The 17,611-nt window shown below is 45.4% G+C and overlaps 1 protein-coding gene across 4 annotated transcripts in view; it reads left to right on the top strand.

Annotated features, from left to right (window-relative positions):
- Nucleotides 1-1,560: 1,560 nt before the first annotated feature.
- MAPRE2 (microtubule associated protein RP/EB family member 2) overlaps nucleotides 1,561-17,611 on the top strand; it is a 137,373-nt gene continuing 121,322 nt past the window's right edge. The window contains exons 1-2 of one of the 4 annotated variants that reach the window (XM_072949020.1): nucleotides 2,027-3,082; nucleotides 3,780-3,929. Coding sequence is in view for 2 of the 4 variants with exons in the window: in XM_072949019.1 (XP_072805120.1) it covers nucleotides 8,520-8,564 (45 nt within the window). In the remaining 2 variants the exon portion in view is untranslated. Of the gene's footprint in view, nucleotides 1,623-2,026; nucleotides 3,083-3,779; nucleotides 3,930-8,479; nucleotides 8,565-17,611 lie in introns of those variants that run through there. The other 3 variants (XM_015237657.3, XM_006202308.4, XM_072949019.1) reach the window with 3 other exon arrangements.

Raw genomic sequence — 17,611 nt, 5'->3', positions numbered from 1 at the left:
TCCCAGAACTAATTTATCAAGACTTAAAGTTTTGCCGAAGAAACAGAAGAACTTTTAGACATGTATGATTTGTTCTGAATTGTAATCATTCTTTTACTCAACAAACATTCTACCCTTCTGGCCAGCGTTAGGTGCAATGGGCATGCAGTCATTTTTCTTGGGCCGGCTGCCTCATTCCCTGTGCCCACACACTGCTCCCCCTACTGGTATGGTGGACTTACTGCCACCTTTGCTCCTGTAAGGATGACCACAGGGGCTCATTGGCTAGCGTCTGTTAAACCCTAGGTATGCATGCCAGGCACTACACTAGGTGCTATAAATGGATTTTCTCATTTCACCTTCAAAATTGAAGTGGATATTAATATCACCCCTATTTTACCGCTGTGGAGTCTTACATGTTAAGAAACTTGCCTAAGGTCACAAAGCTATTAAATGGTGCAGTCAAGACTCTATATAGGCTGACCAATACCAAAGAGGCTGCTTTGAGCCTTGCTGCTCGAAGCGTGGTCCTCAAACCAGCAGCAATGATGATATTGGCTCAGTCAGAATTTGGTATTAACAAGGTCCCCAGGTGATCCCTCTGCACATGAAAGTTTGGGAAGCACAGGGTTGTCACTCCACTAGGCAGACTTCACTTTGAAGGGCCCCGGGGAGATGGGAACCACCTTTCCCCTGAGGTAAAATTTTAGGGGAACAAACGTGTGTGTGTGTGTGTGTGTGTGTGTGTGTGTGTGTGTGTGTCTGTGTGTGTGTGTGTCCGTCCGTCCATTGGCAAAAGGAAGGATTCAGACAACAGGTTGCGGTTTCAAACACTGGAGGTCGGCAAGGGTCTGGCCCAGTCTCAAGAGCAGCAGATACTGAGCTGGGTCTTGAAGCCAGAACATTTTCTCAATTCATTTCATTAAAACTAGGTGCTCTTCCAAATGGACAAGTGCCCACATCAATAATCTGGAGTTAGCCTCTCCAGCCTGCATTCCATTTTCCAAATAGAATCCAAGTATCAACCGCACGGACAAGCAGATTTGAAACCTCAGTAGAACTTGGTATTATTTATTACATAGTTTATCATATTGCTCAGCTTAAAATTGACTAGTTTAAAGAATAATGTGCCTAACAAAACAAGTTTTCTCCTCAGTATCAACTGCTCCCCAGGTATGGGTGCTTGGTGTAAAAAGCGGATGCAAGCCGGCTGGTGTGCCCGTCCCCGGTTACAGGTACTTAATTCAGGGTGCGGCGTCGCCTCTTCCAGCCCCCTTTGAAGCGGCGCCGGCCCGCATCCTTCTCGGGTGCGGCCCAACAGTTCAGCTCCTTTCACCGGATGGCACTTTATTGCTTGTCACCAACTCACCCTAGCTTCCTAGGGCCCTAACCAGCGTGCCACCTTCCAACTTATCCGCGGAGACCTACCCTGGCCTCTCGTCGGCTGCGATCCCCACCCGCACCCCGCACCCCCAGGAAGGGGTGGCGCGGGCAGCGCTCCCTCGGGTGCACCAGCCGAGCGGCGGCGGTGGCAGACGGCGAGTCACGTGTGGCGGTGGGGGCGGAGCGCGGCCGGCCGGGTGGGTGGAGAAAACAAAGCCCCCAGCTGTCAGTCGAGGAAGGAGGCGACAGCGCCGGAGCAGGTGAGTCAAGTGCATTTAAAGCGATACCGCCCTGGCGCACCCCGACCCCCCCAGCTCTGGCGCAGTCCCTCCCAGGTCGGGCGCGGGCCGCGCCTCCTCCCGCCGCCGGGGGCTGCAGTCTGAGCCCGCGGGACCTGGGGTCTCCGAGCCCAGCAAGAAGTTGCGCAGGGTCGGAGCCGCGGCCCCCGGGGGTGCACCCGCTGGCCTCCCGCGGGCCGCATCCCTGCTTCGGGGCCCCAGCGCCGCGCACCCCAGGAAAGGGGAGGGAATCAAGGCTGCCACGCTGGCAGAGGCAAAGTGGACTGGCAAGGGAGGTGAGAGCCGGGCTGGCCAGGACAGGGACACTTGGCCCTGGTGAAGGAGGGGGTCTTGCGAGTGCGCGCCCGCGGCGCGCGGACCTCCAGGCGCCAGAGTCGGGGCGCCGGCACTGAGAACCGGGGGCGCCGGCAGGGCTGCGCGCTTCGGGCAGACCAGGAAGTGCAGCGCGCGGGCGCCCGCCGGCTGGGGCCCCAAAGCTTGGACCCCCGGCCCTGCTGCCGCCCGCAGGGCTTCTCCTCCAGCAGGGACCAGCCCCACCTCTCCCCACGCGGACTCTGGCTCCGGCTCGTGCTCCCGGGCGCCCGCAACGCGGGAGCCGGACGGGTGGGAAACAGAGCGGGTTATCATTCTGAGCCCAAGTGGTTCTTCCGCTGGGAGCACCCTGCTCAGCAACTCCTCACGGTTTCCGTAAGAAATTCTTTAGTTCACCCTTAGGAGGGCTGGGCCGTGTCCAGAAATCCCACAAAGGGCGCGCAGGAGGAATGGGCACAGAAAGACCCTCCCCTCTGGACCCGGAGCGCTCGGTAACGCAGACTTTCAGACGCCAAAAGGGCCTGTGGGCTTGGTCGCCCCTTGAGTCCCTCTGCCAGTCCCGTGCCAAGGGCCGCCCAGTGCAGAGGGCAGAGCTGTAACCACGGGGGCAGGGTGGCTGCAGCCATTTGATCGGGAGCGCCTTTGTCTTCTGCCAGTCCGCGCTGGGTCAGTAGCGCGCGGAGTAATTAATATTCCGACCATTAGCCGCCCCTTCACCCGGCCACCAGCCAACACTGCTGTCCTCTCCCTGCCGGCTTTCTCCATCACTTGCGCACGTCCTTGCCTCTTCCAAAAACATGGAACGTGGTCCAGACCTGCTAGGCAAGACGAGGTCACTAAACGCACTATAGTGCAGTCACGTAAAATCAAGGGTTAAGTGTTCAAACCTGCACCCGCCCGCCCGCAAGGAGACGGAAGAACTTTCTTGATTAGCATAGTATCTGGCCTGGGGCCGCACTGCGAGGCGCGGTTCGGTCCTGGCGAGGTGAAGCGTGCAGTCCCGTCTCTACTGAGGTTTGACGCAGCACCTGCTTCTAATCTGAAGGACCCGAGCCTTACAACTTTGCCGGACAAGACACTGTGGAATGAAACAGAACAGAGATCAAAAGGTAACCGAGAGAACAGCAACATTTGAGATGCTTCGCTTAGGCACTAAATTTAGCTAAGTTTTTAGCAAGCCAAAGAGGCGGGTGGGGGTGGGGTCCTTGTCTAGCCAGTGCCCCTTCTGGAAATGCCCCCTTGCTTTGCTAGCGTTCTTCGCTGTCAAATTAATCAAGATATCGGTTAGGAGCTGTCAGTAGATCTCCAAGGTAGGAAGTTTGGGAGCCCACAGAGTGGTCCTTAGGTAAGCTCAACTGGCAGGTTTCACTTGCGTGGAAAGGGCAATACTTATTCAGTGCAAAGTTTCCCAAATTTTGCTGCCTGGAGAGCCTTGAAAAATCCTGACGTCCCTATCTCATCCCAACCCATTTAAATCAGACTGTTTTGAGATGACAGCCAGGCATTCATATGGGGGGTTGTTGCTGCCTTGTGTGTGTGTGTGTGTGTGTGTGTGTGTGTGTGTGTGTTAATCAGGCGACTTCATTGTGCAGCCAAATTTGGGAACCAGTGAGGCAAGGGCAGAGTTCAGTGGCCCGCAGCTGCAGGCGTTGCAAGACAGGATGCCAGTTTAACTACCTGGGTGGGTGGGGAAACCATGCTGAAACTGGGGTGCCGCTGACAAACGCCTTTGGGCGGAAGACTGTCATCTGGCAGCTTGGCTGGCAGTGATACCTGCCACATCATTCTTCACCCTCTCTGCCTAAGGTCTGGCTCTTATTGGAAAGATCCAACTTCACTGTCAGTGGCTGGTTTCTGCATGGTTGTTAAGGAGACGGGTAGAAACTTCATTCCAGTGGTGACTCACGTGGAGCAGACAGTGGGGAAACCCAGCAGAAACTAACTCGGAGCAGTCTGGTGAGTCAGCAAGCCGTTCTCCAAGGCGGATCCCGGGAATAGGAAGTAATTACATCCAGGAGCTTATTGACATGCACTGTTGCACTCCTTTGAAAGCCCATTTGAATATCTGATCAGGATCTGTCTGCTAGTGTGAGCCACTCCTTTTTCCAGCACCCTAGTCTGCCCGCCTCATATAATACTGTCTCCCAGAAGGGGAAACGCAAAGCCACCTGTCTAGACATCTTATAATTTCCTTGATGGGAGGCATATGAAAAAACTTGGAGAAGTGTGAACGGGTTTGGATTATTTCAATTATGTGAAGTAGAGAGGATGCATTTGTAGTAGGTAAATTCTGAATACCAAACAATCAGATAACTGTGATTACACATTCCAGAGTGGATTAAAGGATCTATTTTAGTAGAAATGGTTACATCCAATATTTTACAAGAAGTGTTGTGTTTGCTATTAACCAAAAGTTTCTTTTTAAAAAAAATCATCCTCAAGGCATGATCAGAATAAGAGAGCCTATTTAAAGATGTACACAGTTTCTTAAATATTTATTTTTATGTTACTACTGACTTCAATTTTCATACCTCTGATGTCCTCATTATTCCCTATATCACCATGACTCTCTTGCTTAAATGCTTTCTTCCCATTTCTGGGTTTCTTTAAGGGGAACAACCATGCCTGGCACATAGCAAGCATTCACCGTCATCAACTATTGAACTTTGAGCCTCTCATAGAATCTCTGTACCTTGCTTGGTAGTCTATGATCTCGAAGGGGCCTTTAAGTCTGCACCCCCCCACCCCCTGCATAGCAGAGAGCACAGGCCTTTTGTGTTTATACTGAACATTATCAGAAGGTGGGGGAGCATTTGTACGCAAAGCATCCTGGGTACACTCATTTTTACTTTTTTCCAAAATAAATTATTCTGGTTATGTAGGAACCAAAGTTCTGTTACAGTTCATAAGAGCTATAACATGGTAGCTCATTTGTTCAATTCCAAGCGTAACTACTAATTTCTAATACTTAACTACACTCTCATGGATCAAAGCTTCACGTCACGAAAATTTCACTTTCTACCCATTTCTATGGGGGGAGAAAAAAACCACAATTAACCATGTGGATGTGTAGGTTGTATAATGCCTATGCTGACGGGATAAGGAATGAGTTCAAGTGAAATTAACTCTCCTCCCTTATCATAATCTAGATTTCACTAATTTTTTTACTAAATACATTTGTTTGACAAAGTGTGTGTCATACATGTATCACTTGTAGTTTTCTCCAAAGTAATTGGATTTACTATTTTTTTTTAACCAGAATAGGGACTTCATAATTCTCAAATGCTTAAACAAGGACAAAACACTCAAAAGCATTTTGCTAGCAGGCAAGACTTGGTTCTAACTTAGGATTGATTATAAACATCATGGCAGGAATGACTTGGCATTTGAAGTCAGCAGAAACGAAAAATAAGCAAGAAAAGGCAGCTGGAAAATGAGGCAATTCCTCTTTTTTTGCTAAAGTATCTGAACCTCTTTATTGGCTGTCATACATAAAAGTGAAATCAGAGGACTAGATGACCCTCTTTAAAAGCTGGTAAAGACTGCTTTCAACAACTGATAAGCAAGAGGAGAGAAAGTGCCTACAACCATCTTACAGATTTCTTCCTTCCTTCCAAGATAATCTGAAGTCCAGTCAACCAGCCAAAATGTGATGTATTAAGAAGAACCTCTCAGGATTCTGAGAAGTCACTGTCTCCATTTTCCCACTGAGCATCCTCAGCTCTTCAGAAGAGGGAAAGACAGTGAACTAGAAGAAAAACCTTCCTGTTTTGTGCCACCTAGTCCTTCCCCGGAAGGAAAGCTACTGATACAAGACTCTTGTTAGTTTCACTTCCCGTTTGCCCTCTATCATGATTTTTTTAAGTGTGATCTTTCTGGGCACAAAACTCCTAAAAGGAGTTTCCGTGAATTAACAGCAGGAATAGCCAAGTGCTCCATGTGGTACTGGCAAACTCAGAAAGCAATTCCCTGCTGGAATGTTTAAACAACACTGTCAGTGGGTCTGTTAATTCTCCATCCTGGCATCTGCTCTCTTAGCACTTAAATGTGAGTTAGAACCTAGGATATGCTTTTAGCAATGGTTGCCGGATAAAATACAGAACACCCAGTTAAACCTAAGTTTCAGATGAATAATGATTTTTTTTTTTAGTATAAAGCTCAATCTTCCATATATTGCATGGGATATACTGAAAAAAAAAACCCTTTATCTAAAATTCAGATTTAACTGGGCATCCCATCTTTTTGGAGGTTGTTGTTTGTTTAAGGTTTTGTTTTATTTTTATTTCCTCTTTTGGTTTTTGCTAAATTTTGCAACCTTACTCTATCCCTTGATAAACCTCAAAATGACTAACTTCCCTGGTCTGTAAAATATCTGATCTGAGAATATACTTGTGGGAAAATAAAATGTCCGTGCTGCCTTCACCAGTTAAAGGGAAAAAGCAAACCATTATCTGAAGTTTTCTGCACAGTTTGCTTAATTAGGAAGAGAAAGAAAAAGTAAAGCCAGATCTAGAGTTAGTTTTTTTTATTTTTTTAAATATTCCAAGGTACCTCCTATTCTTTCACAGACCTTTCAATAAAACAGATACATCAACAGGTAAATTGTTAGCTGAGGTTGGGTAACATGAGAAACCCATCAACCACGTCCACAGGACATCTTGGATCAAAGTTCAACCTCAGGTGGGAGGGGAGGTGTAGCTCAGTGTTAGAGCACATGCTTAGCATGCACAAGGTCCTGGGTTCAATCCTCTGTACACCCATCAAATAAATAAACCTAATTACCTCCCCCTCCAAAAAGAAAAAAAAGCAGCGAAGTTCAACCTCAGGTGATTCCAATGATGCCTCCCCAGTCAGGTGAGATCGCAGGACCTGTAGCACTAGCATCACCTGGACTGCTTTAAAATGCAGGCTCCTCCCAGACCTTCTAAGTCAGAATCTTCACTTTAACAAGATCCGTAGGTGATTCACATACACATTAAAGTTTGAGAAGCCCTGATACGTTTAATACCATGTTGAAATAATCCTTAACAAGCCGTGTCTTTTAACACATCAGAAGAGATAGTTTCTTTTGATCAAATGTCTTCAAGATGTACAACTATTGTATTTCTGTTTTATTCATATGAAAATTCCAAATGACCATTTCTAACATGGTTTTATGAAGAGCATGTGTCACAAAATAAGACAAATGTTTAGAAAAGACTTCCATTAGAGCTAATAAAACAGCCTGTTAAAACACTCTGGGTTGTCCTTGACTAACCTTTAAATTAGGTGGCAGATACTTCCTGGCCCTCAAATCATCAGTAATTTTTTTTTTGGTTTTTTTAAAACTTCATATATTGTAACTTACATAAGAATATTTGTATCCAACGGCACACATTCCTATGTCTGTAATCCTAGGTGCTTCTAAAACTGAACAAAGGACATGCAGTTTGGACCTATGGCAAATTCCAAACCACTTTTATAATTCAATTAAAAAAAAAAAAGACACAAGGTTTTTTTTCCTGCCAGAATACTACACAATTCCTTCTGCATTTTCCTCCCCTAGGAAAAGTTTACTGATAGGTTATAAAAACATGCTTCAATGTTTTAAATTAACTGTTAAATAAAATATTATTCCTTCGAAAATACACGTTTTTATGTAGCCATCATCACCACGTCATGAGATAATTGTTGTAATCGGTTATTAATCAGCTTTGTAGCTTAACCAATCACATCATCCCAGATTGGAAGAAGCTGTGTGGTCATTGTGTGAACGGCACCCCAGTACAGAATCCTAATGCCAGCACATGGAGGAGACACTCATTTGGTTTTTGTTGTTGTTGTTTTAGTAAATACAACATAAATTCATTAGCGAAAAGGTGAGGCAAAGGCGCAAGAGGAAGCACTCCTGATCTTACCACCTTCGTGTAGTTATTACAGATCTGTTTTAATGTTTGTGTAAAGCTCTTATTGTCTGTATTCACATTCAGCAATATTTCACATAAATTTTCCTTAGCATGTTGAAGGTTGTTTCCCAAATTAACTGTTTCTAGCTTCGGTGCCTCTGCATGTTCTCTTGCCTGCGATGTCTTTCCTGGGTTAATTCACGCTCAACCTTTGTCTTGTCACAGGTGTTAATTCTTCTTAGGTCCTCGTTACTCCAAGTGTGTGGCCCAGACCAGTGGAGCATCTTACAAATGCCCAAGCTCGGGCTCCACCCCAGACATTCTCAATCAGAATCTGTACGTTAATAAGATCCACAGGTGTCCATTGTTAGGGGCTGACATTTGAGAAACATTGTTCTGGAAAGTCTTTCCCAACCTCCTAACCATGGCTTCCCACCACCCCTCACTGGCCCAACCACCCAGGATTGGTTAGGTGGCTCCTGGTGGTTGCCCTTTAACTCCCCCACGTGGGCCGCCCCAGCACATAAATTGGTTGGAGGTGGTGATGGAGTCGTAGTCATCGCTGCATCCTCAGGTCCTGGGTGCAGCCCTTGACATGCAGGCATTTTACAAGTGGAATTGTTTCATCATTTGCCAACACCGGCGCTTTATAGATGAAGAAATGCAGAAGAAAGCTTTTTTTCCTGCTGGGAAATGGGGTACTCAGGTAGGGCCCCCTTGGTCACTGGCCTGCAGTTGGAGAGTTCCCCTTTGTCCTTGTGATGGAAAACTGGTGGGGTGGGGGTGGGGGTTCTCTAGCTGCAAATAATTTCTGAGAGTCCACTGCTGGAGCTTTCTCTCTTTTGCTTAAAATATTACTGTCTGTTAAACACCAGCTTCTCTGAGAGGCACCGCACTCTACACTTGGGGTGAAGGTGGAGCAGCTGGCAGATTTGGGGAAGTGTTTAGAGAGAAGCAGAGATGATGGTTATCTGACAGGAAAAGATAGAGTATCTAGTATCAAACACTGGCAGGTGGTAGAAAAGATAATACTGGAAGACTACAAAACAACCTCTAATCCTGACAAATGTTACAATATTTCTGTCCTAAATCACACCACTGGTCACTTTTCCATTTAAAAAAAATCACACTTTTTATCTATAAAATCTCAGGATGGGACTCGTCTCCCCTGTCCTGCATTTCTTCTGTGACAAATTTCACCTACCCCCTACATTCAGAGCAAAACTGATACCCTGGGTTGTTTTTTTTTTTTTTCAGATGTTTGTTTTTAAACGGCAGACAAAATGCAGGTACATCTAAACTAACGTTTCTCAACATTAAAACTAGGCAACTCCTGAACCGCGGGGAGCTCTCACTGTATTTATGAACCACTAAGTCTCTGCTTGTGGAAGGAATGTTTTGTGAGCTTGGGGATGGACCATCTGATGGAGGGAGGCTCAGCCCCGGGGGCTGCTGTTTTGAAGTAGCAGGAGACTGCTGAGGGCTTTGGAATCAAATTGGATCCAGAAACAAGAAACTTCTGTCCTGCAGGGCTATTGTCTTATTTGAAAGGAACAAGAGGCTCCTGGTACTGCTTACCAACAGCTCCTACAATTAGCCACACAGACCACAAGGAACAGAATTATATTCAAGCATGGGTCGCTTCCCCTCCACCCCCATCCCAACCCCTTGGGAACTTACCCCTGTACTTAACCCATCACCACCATGGACACCAACTCCTGTCGAATTATGAATCTAACAGTTTTCTCTGTTGTGGAAGAATGTACCAGGTTGTCTTTCAGTCCTAACCTGCTTATCTGAATGTCTGATACTATTCTTGGTAATTTGCCCACACTTGGGAACTTGGGTGGGGTTTGTAAGTCATCTGACACCTCCAGAGTGTACCTCGTTGAGCAATCGGACGCAGGTGAGCCCTGCAGGCTGGGTAGGACAATTCGTGTGTTCTATACACTGTAACATCAAGCCTGAGTCCATTTGAGTCATACTTTCCTATGGGGTTTGTGGCCCATCCCAGTGGAAAGAGGTTTTTAACAATATACTCTTGTTGAGGCTTAGTGGTATTTCAAGGGTTGCTCCTGGGATCTGAAAGCCGTGTGCATTTTTTGTTTTTCACATTTTGGGGGTTTGTTTTAAAAAATGTTAAGTAACCTTGTTGCTAACCTTGGACTTTGTTCCTGTGTGAATAATTTTGTATGAAATACGTTGAGGGGTTTTTCCACCTCGATTTGTCTATCTGAAAAACTATGCCAATGTTGGTTACTTAATGATCATGAGGATAGGTTCTAGAGATTAAAAAATTAAAAGAGCAAGTTGAAATTATTCCAGATAGGAAGAACTAGGAAGACGATACTCAAAGAAGCAGCAGCAACGTCTACCAAAATGTTCAAAAGAAAAGTAAACATGAGTTAAGGCAAAAAATGGTTGTCTGTAATTAACCTCCTTATTCAAACAATGATCTTCTCTTAAAAGCTTTGCAAGTTACATACAGCATCATCCTTGTTTTTATTAACAATAAGTCAGTTTAAACTGATTGTCAAGGGACCTGGTTCTTCTCCCAGAAAGAGCAAATCCAAAAGAGCTCAGTTCACCTGTGGCCCCTGAGCTCATCAGTAAAGAGGGTGTCTTATCTTTAACCTGCGCTTTTCCCACAAGAGATCCCAGTGCTCTGAAAGGTGGTTGTTAATCCATCTTTCTTAGAATAAAATAAAGTAGAAAATGCCCTGAGAACTGCATTTTTTCCCCCTCTGGAGAAGCCACACATCTTTCAAAACATGAAGAAAATATAGTTTTGACAGCCCACCAGTACCTTGAATTATTTAAATTGTAATAGGCAGAAGTAGTGATAAGATTCAGACTTCCACTGAACATACGGAGAATGCCATCGCAGCCTGTCAAACTACGAACGCAGTGGGATTTCTAGCAGAGCAGACACATTTTAAAAAGCATCCTCTCAGAGAACTTCACACGCTCACATTTACCCGAGCACGCGGTGGTTGGCACTGGGTCCCTCTGTCCAGCGATCAGCCTGCCCTGAGATAAAGAGACACTGTGTATCACATCCTGTTAAGGGAAGATGTGGGGGGAAAGCAGAACTACTGACCCAGTCTAGCAATGAGCTGTATTGTGCTGCCCCCAAAATACAGGCAGAGACAGCAAGGCCTGCGTCCCATGGTACAAAGCTGCTCCCTTCTATAAAACTGCAGTTGACTGCTAGTAAGTGACTGCCGCTTGGATCTTACGGCCCCGGTACCATCTTTAATGCCAGGTGGTGCTTGAGGAGGGGTTTATGAGGAACAGAGCCCTCCCTTGCACTCTGGGCCCCGGAGACACGGCCCTGGGGTACCTTCCTACTCGTGATGGGAACAGACGTAGCAGGCGTGTTCCGCCGTCTTGAAGGTCTGTTATCATCCGTGTGCTCTGATGGAGGGGGTCTCAGAGTGTACACAACTCTGTGTGTGCTTTTCATCGTGCCAAATAGGATCATAGTGCAGCTGACCCTTGAACAACATGGGTTTGAGCCACACGGGTCCACTTATATTCAGATATTTTTCTTTTTTCTAAATTTTATTTTATTTATCAATTTGGGGGTGGTAATCAGGTTTAATTATTTATTTTTAGAGGAGGTACTAGGGATTGAACCCAGGACCTTGTGCATGCTAAGCATATGCTCTACCTCTTGAGCTATACCCTCCCCGCAACCAGATACTTTTCAGTAGTAAACACCACAGTGCTACATGGTCCCTGGTTGGTGGAATCCTCAGATGCAGAGAAACCTTGACTACCGAGGGCTGACTATAGATCATACTTGGATTAACCCCCACCTTGTTCAAGGGTCAGCTGGATTTTTAGAGCCACAGGCAGCCTTGGACACATCTCATTTAATCCCATTATGTTTTTAAATGAAAAACAGAGGCCGGGAGACTTTCCCTGCTAAATATTTAGTAATTTCAGAGTCTTGAAGGTTTTTGTTTTCAGCTTATTGTTTGTTTTTGACGATTTTTGGTGGGTCATCTGAGCATCTCCCTGGTTCTCAAGCACATGGTGCTTGTGGGTCCTCAGCTAACAGCTCAGCATTCGCTGTCCCTGTGGGGAGCAGAAGGGAAGGATTTTGGGGGGTGGGGTGGAACAAGAAGGCAGAAAAACCAGCGTCTCTAGGATCCAGAAGACTTGAAATCAGACCATTAAACACTGCATTAAATGAAGTGATATCTACAAAGCATGAAATCCCTACCAATGTCTTACAGGCTAGGGTTCTCCATAAAGCTAACAGGAAAAGTTCCACTTGTGGTCAAAAGATAAAGTCTTAGTTTTTGCTTTGTTTTCCTTTGGCTGGCAACCTTAGAGAGATGGTGGTCAAAATGTGGGGTTTGCTGAGGTCACAGACCACAGCAAAAAAAAAAAAAAGGCAGCAAAATAGGCTTCAGAAGGACCGGTGAGGGTCCTGCTCCAAAGATTCTTTGGGGTCCCTTTCATCAAGGCCACATCTACAAGGTCCCCTTTATTTTCTGAAGTGCAGCTGATTTACAATGTTAATTTCTGATGTTCCGCGTAATGATTCGGTTATATACTTATATGTATCCCTTTTCATAGTCTGTTTCATTTTAAGCAATTACAAGGTACTGAATACAGTTCCCTGTGCTATACGGTAGGACAAGGACCCTTGGGACAGGCATTCTGTCCTGTTCTGTTTAAGCTATTGGCTTTCCCTAGAGTTGACTTTATTTTCGTATTTCCTGACCCTCTAGTTAATATCACACCCAGTTTACAAGGGAGATGTGTTCAAATTCAATTACTTAACGGTGATGATGATAAAGTGTTTTCCATCTACCTAGAAATTTAGTTGCTAAAGAGTTTTTATACGTGGCAACACTCTAAGTGGATCTTTACAGAAAATCATAGACCTTTACAGAAAACCATAAAAACGAGGGCCCGGAGTCTAAATGGCCTGCCCAAAGTCACGTAATTGGAAAACCATCAAGCCTCAGGGACTTACTCCAGGTCCAATACACTCTTTACCAGGCAGGTTTACAAGTGGTGGTTGGATTCGCCGAGTAATCCTCACAGGTCCCTTTAACCCTAAAGATACTGAATTATAACATAGACCTTAACCTCTGACCACTTCGTGTTTCCCTTGGAAAGATGCATGGAGTTTCCAAACATCGGTCGACGATGCATCTTTGGTACACAGCTGCCCGTAGTGAGGGCTCCCGATACTCGGGCCTTTCTCTCCGTTTGACAGTGCAAGTGTGGCTGGTAAGGCCGTGATGATTTGTCCGGCAGCGTTGTTAGAAAGTGCTGGTGATCTCAAAGCTCTCTTTGAACCTGACACTTTTAGGCAGAACGATGGCCCAAGGACACTGTGGAGTTGTGGAGCTATTTCGTGTTTGCGAAGTTAAGCTTTTAGCTCGTTTGCTTTGGAACAGAGTTTGGCAGGTCATCCAAGCATCACCCTGACTCAGGCACACTGGATGTGTGCGTGGCAGCATCAGCTGAATCGATTGTCTACACAAGGGAAAAACAACAGGGGCCTCACTGAGGGTGCTCGTGGAGCAAGATTCAGAACCAGCCATTCAGGTCTGCAGAGAATAATAAATGTTTAATATCACACTCCAATGCATGTGCACAGATTAGTTATTCAGTTAAGTACATACCATCCTGGAAAGTAGAGAACCTTCTCTAAGAACCTAAAACTCTGGATGAATACATGACCACTGGGAGATTAGGGATGTGAAGGGAGAGAAGCAATTTTTAAAAATGATGTGCACCTAGGGTGGACTTCACTTCTTTAATTTTGCTTTGGTCTGTCCTTGACAGCAAGATCTGAGCTATAAATTAGTTTGTTGCAATTGAGACCATCTGAGCAAGTGGCCCATCTGACCAAGCACAGGTTAGATTACCACCCAGCAGGTCGCGGGAAGAGCTCTGGAATGGAGAGACCATATGCCTTGCAGCTCAAGGTGTGGTCCCCAGACCAGCAGCAGCAGCAGCATCCCCCAGAAGTTTTTAGAAAAGTAGACTCTTGGACCCCACCCACGATCTAGTGATAAATAATCTGGACTTTAACAAGATTCTCAGGTGGCACTTGAAAAATGTAAAATGGCCTTCAAACTCTACACGATCTCCAAGAGGGCAGCAGTCATGTATTTTCCCTTCTGTTCCCCTCTCCCTGTCAGTATCACTGCAATTCGCCACCCCAGGGTATCATCATTACGTGTCTGTGAGCTCCTTGGTGGCTGCACTGTGTATTAGAGCCCCAGCACCTAGCGTGATGGCTGGGGAAAAAACAGGTGTATAAGGTGGCACTCAGGAGCTCCAGCTCTGAATCCAAAAAGCTGAGTTTGAATCCCAGCCCTGCCACAAGCCTCGGTTCATGTATCTATAATAAGAGAGGAATAAAAATAGCACCCCTCATGGGGTTACTGGGAGTAAATGAGCTGATGCACATAACAAAGTTAGCCCATCACCTGATTCAGACCAGCTCCATGTCCGTAGGAACTGTTATGTGCTCAGTAAGTGTCAAGCAAGTGAATAGGCATTTCATATTTTTAAAAAAATCTTTACAATGTCAAAATTTGGTGCCCTGTTGCTTCAAATAGATGCAATTGAATTTTACAGTAGTATGCAAAGGAAGCCTGACATTAGAGAAGGAAAAAGTAGAATGGGTCAGAATGGAGCCATTGGAAAAGCACAGGATTCAGAAACAGAAGAGCAGAGTTTGGATCCCAGCTCTGTCCTTCACTAGCTGTGTGATCTCCTACAACACACAAGCTCCCTGAGCCTCAGTTTCTCCACCTGCAAAATGGGATTAATGATCTTTATTTCTTCAGGTTACACACACACACAAAAGGTTTGTAAGTGGCAAAGTAGGAGGGCAAGGTCCGCCTTCCTCATTTTTGTATCCCTGTGTCTCGGCACGGCCCTGGCACCCAGGAGATGCTCCCTCATGCATGTTTGCACAATTGGATTAGAGTGAAAATCTCACTGGAGATGAAATTTGGATATTAGAATGGTCTGTAGCCCTCTAAAGCTCAACCCTAACAAAATCCTATTCCTTAACATTGAACTTCTTGAAAGTAGACAGTGGTATGGCACAGGTAAAGTCTATAAAGGCCCCTTGTGGCCAGGGAGTGAAGGAGACCATAATGAAAAAACTCTGAATTAGAGGTTTGGCTCTGCAACTCAGTACCAGATGAGAGTTCCTAAGGAAAGACATAATCAAAGAAAAGCAGCTAGACAAAAGGCAAGCCCGGTGAAAGTCTGGAAGTAGAAGAATTACGATTTCAAGATCTAGGTGAGAAGAAACATGTGAAAGAATGTTGCAAAATGAAGAGTGTAATTATGGAAAGAAAAGCCTTCAAGAAATAAGTGGCCCTCTGTATCCACGGATGTGGAATTCGAATGTGTGGATACAGAGGGCCACTGTACTAGGTCATTGTATGTGAGACTTGATGGGGCTTGGGGAGGTAGAGTGGTAGAGTGAGTGCTTACCCTGCACGAGGTCCTGGGTTCAATCCCCAGTACCTCCATTAAATAAATAAATAAACCTATTACTTCCCCTCGTCAAAAATTTTAAAAAAAATTTTTTAAAGGTTTTTTTAATTAAAAGAGACTTGAGCATCCATAGATTTTGGTATCTGCAGGGGTCCTGGATCCATTCCCCCACGGATGCAGAAGGACAGCTGTGTTTTCAAGTTGGCTATCTTACCTAGATTTATTTTCTGTAATAGATTGATTTTTTTTTCCCCACAAAGTTGTTTTATCCCTGATGAGCTTCTGCTCCGGAACTTCACTAGGTTATCTCCCAGGTGGGTGGAATTCAGCATGATTTTCCCCATTAAGGGGTCTAGTTACTGGTACAGCCCCCTTAGCTCTGTAAGGCGGACCCCACGGGTTGGTGGTGTGGGTTGGTGTTACATCAGTATTCGAGGGTCCACAAGGCTCAAAGAGAAAAAGTACCCGCAGAGGCTAAGCAAACATTCCTGTGCATTTCAAGAAGCTCTGTCCACTGGCCAAGACTTCTAACAGACCTCATTAAAAACATTTTTTAAATAAGTAAATTTAAAAATAAAAAAGACTTGGGCAAAGCATTTTTAGGATGCCCGGTACGGAGGACTGCTGTGACATCCTTCAAAAGATGGATAGTCATTATCCAACGTGTGCTGTGTGGAAATCTTTTCAAACTCTGTAACATTTCAACAGAGTCCATTAGAAGTCATGGTGAAAGGAACAGCAAACTAAAGACGGAACACATGGAAAGCAAGGTTTTAGTTCCCGCTGTGGCCTGAGCAATAAACGTGAACCCTGGACTCTAAGTGAACCTGACACCATTCTCTGTGCTGCTTCCCTGCTTCATGAACGTTCTGCAACATTTCGTTATCAATCACACTTGTGGGGAAAGGAGCCATTCTTCTAGTCCAACTGCTCTGTTCTCAAGAATATCTGATCGAAAATGGGTAAAAGGATAAGTGAAAATAATTATCAAAAATCTTTCACAGAATGATGCCTGTGGCATTTCCCAGAACTTTCCTCACGTCATTTTTTAAGTTTTCTTTTGTGTACTCAGCACTATGAATATTCTAGACTAGAAAGGTCAGTCTGTCTACTGCTATGGCCAGTAGCAGATGGACAGAGGATTCTAGAACAGAGGTTATGCTCAGTTTGTATGAAAAGAACTGAATTTTTATTTAATTATAGTTATCACTTTAATCTCTTGGAATTATCTTGTATTTTTATAGAAGCCCAAATCACATGCCCATAAGTTTATAACATCATTACCATTTTTAATATAGACCACCAAAATCCCTTTGTCAGCCAGCTATAATTTTTCAAAAGCCCTTTAAGTATACAATCTGGGTCATGTGTAGCCTGCTTCCCTTAAGGAGAAGAATGCGTTGTACCATTTTCAATACCCAAGATTCATTGTAATTTGACTTTGGCTTGCCAGATAACCTCATTCGGGTTTGGTTTCCCTGGTGTGTGCTCAGCTCTCTGCTTCCCGGCAGGGATGCCTCTGGTTCCCTGGGGAGTTGAACTGGGCAGACTCTGGGCCTCCCTCTGATGCCCCTGGGAGGGCCCTGAGCCCAACCGGAGCCCACTGATGGAGGCAGGGCTCTCTGGAAGGCTGACGACTGAGTAGGACCGGTCTAAGAATTCATTGTCTGCGATCTTCTGTTGATGCTTACGAGCTGCTTTATTCCTGGAAAGCTGTGGTCCTCCCACACTAAAGGATGGGGTGCTTCAGGATCTCCAAGCAGCTACAGGGAGTTTGGAATTCACGATGCAGCTCACTGTGAAGACCCAAAGATAGCTTAGTCAAGTCCTGAGGGGCAAGCTGGGTTCAGGTCCCAGCGGTGTTCTCTTCTCAGAAAAGCCAGGCGCAGGTGGGGAACCAGGCATTGTCTCTTCCCCAAGAGATGTCTTCAACCTGGAGTTGATCAGAAGTCTCACTGGCTGGTTACGTAGCATTGAAAAAAGAACTCTTACTTTCGGTGGCATGGTGGCATGACTGGAAATATCTTTACAACCCTTTTCTCATTCTGGTGTATTTCTTAGGTGCCTGTGGTTTTACGGCCAGACAAGGGAGCAGTCTTTTGAGGGGGATTCTTGAGCTAGGACAGAACGCCTGCCGTGCCCCACACATGGGATGCCAGAATTGTCAGTTTGTCCAAAGAAGGAGGATTTGAAATTTCCAGAGGATGAGGGGAAACAAAATGTGCTTTGTTAAAGAGTTTGGCCATGTCGGGACTCTTATCC

Source organism: Vicugna pacos, chromosome 24 (genome assembly GCF_048564905.1).
Source record: "Vicugna pacos chromosome 24, VicPac4, whole genome shotgun sequence".
In the NCBI taxonomy this organism is placed as follows: Eukaryota; Metazoa; Chordata; class Mammalia; order Artiodactyla; family Camelidae; genus Vicugna; species Vicugna pacos.
The sequence above is the reverse complement of the archived record's forward strand: the minus strand, read 5'-3'. Positions and strand labels throughout refer to the sequence as shown.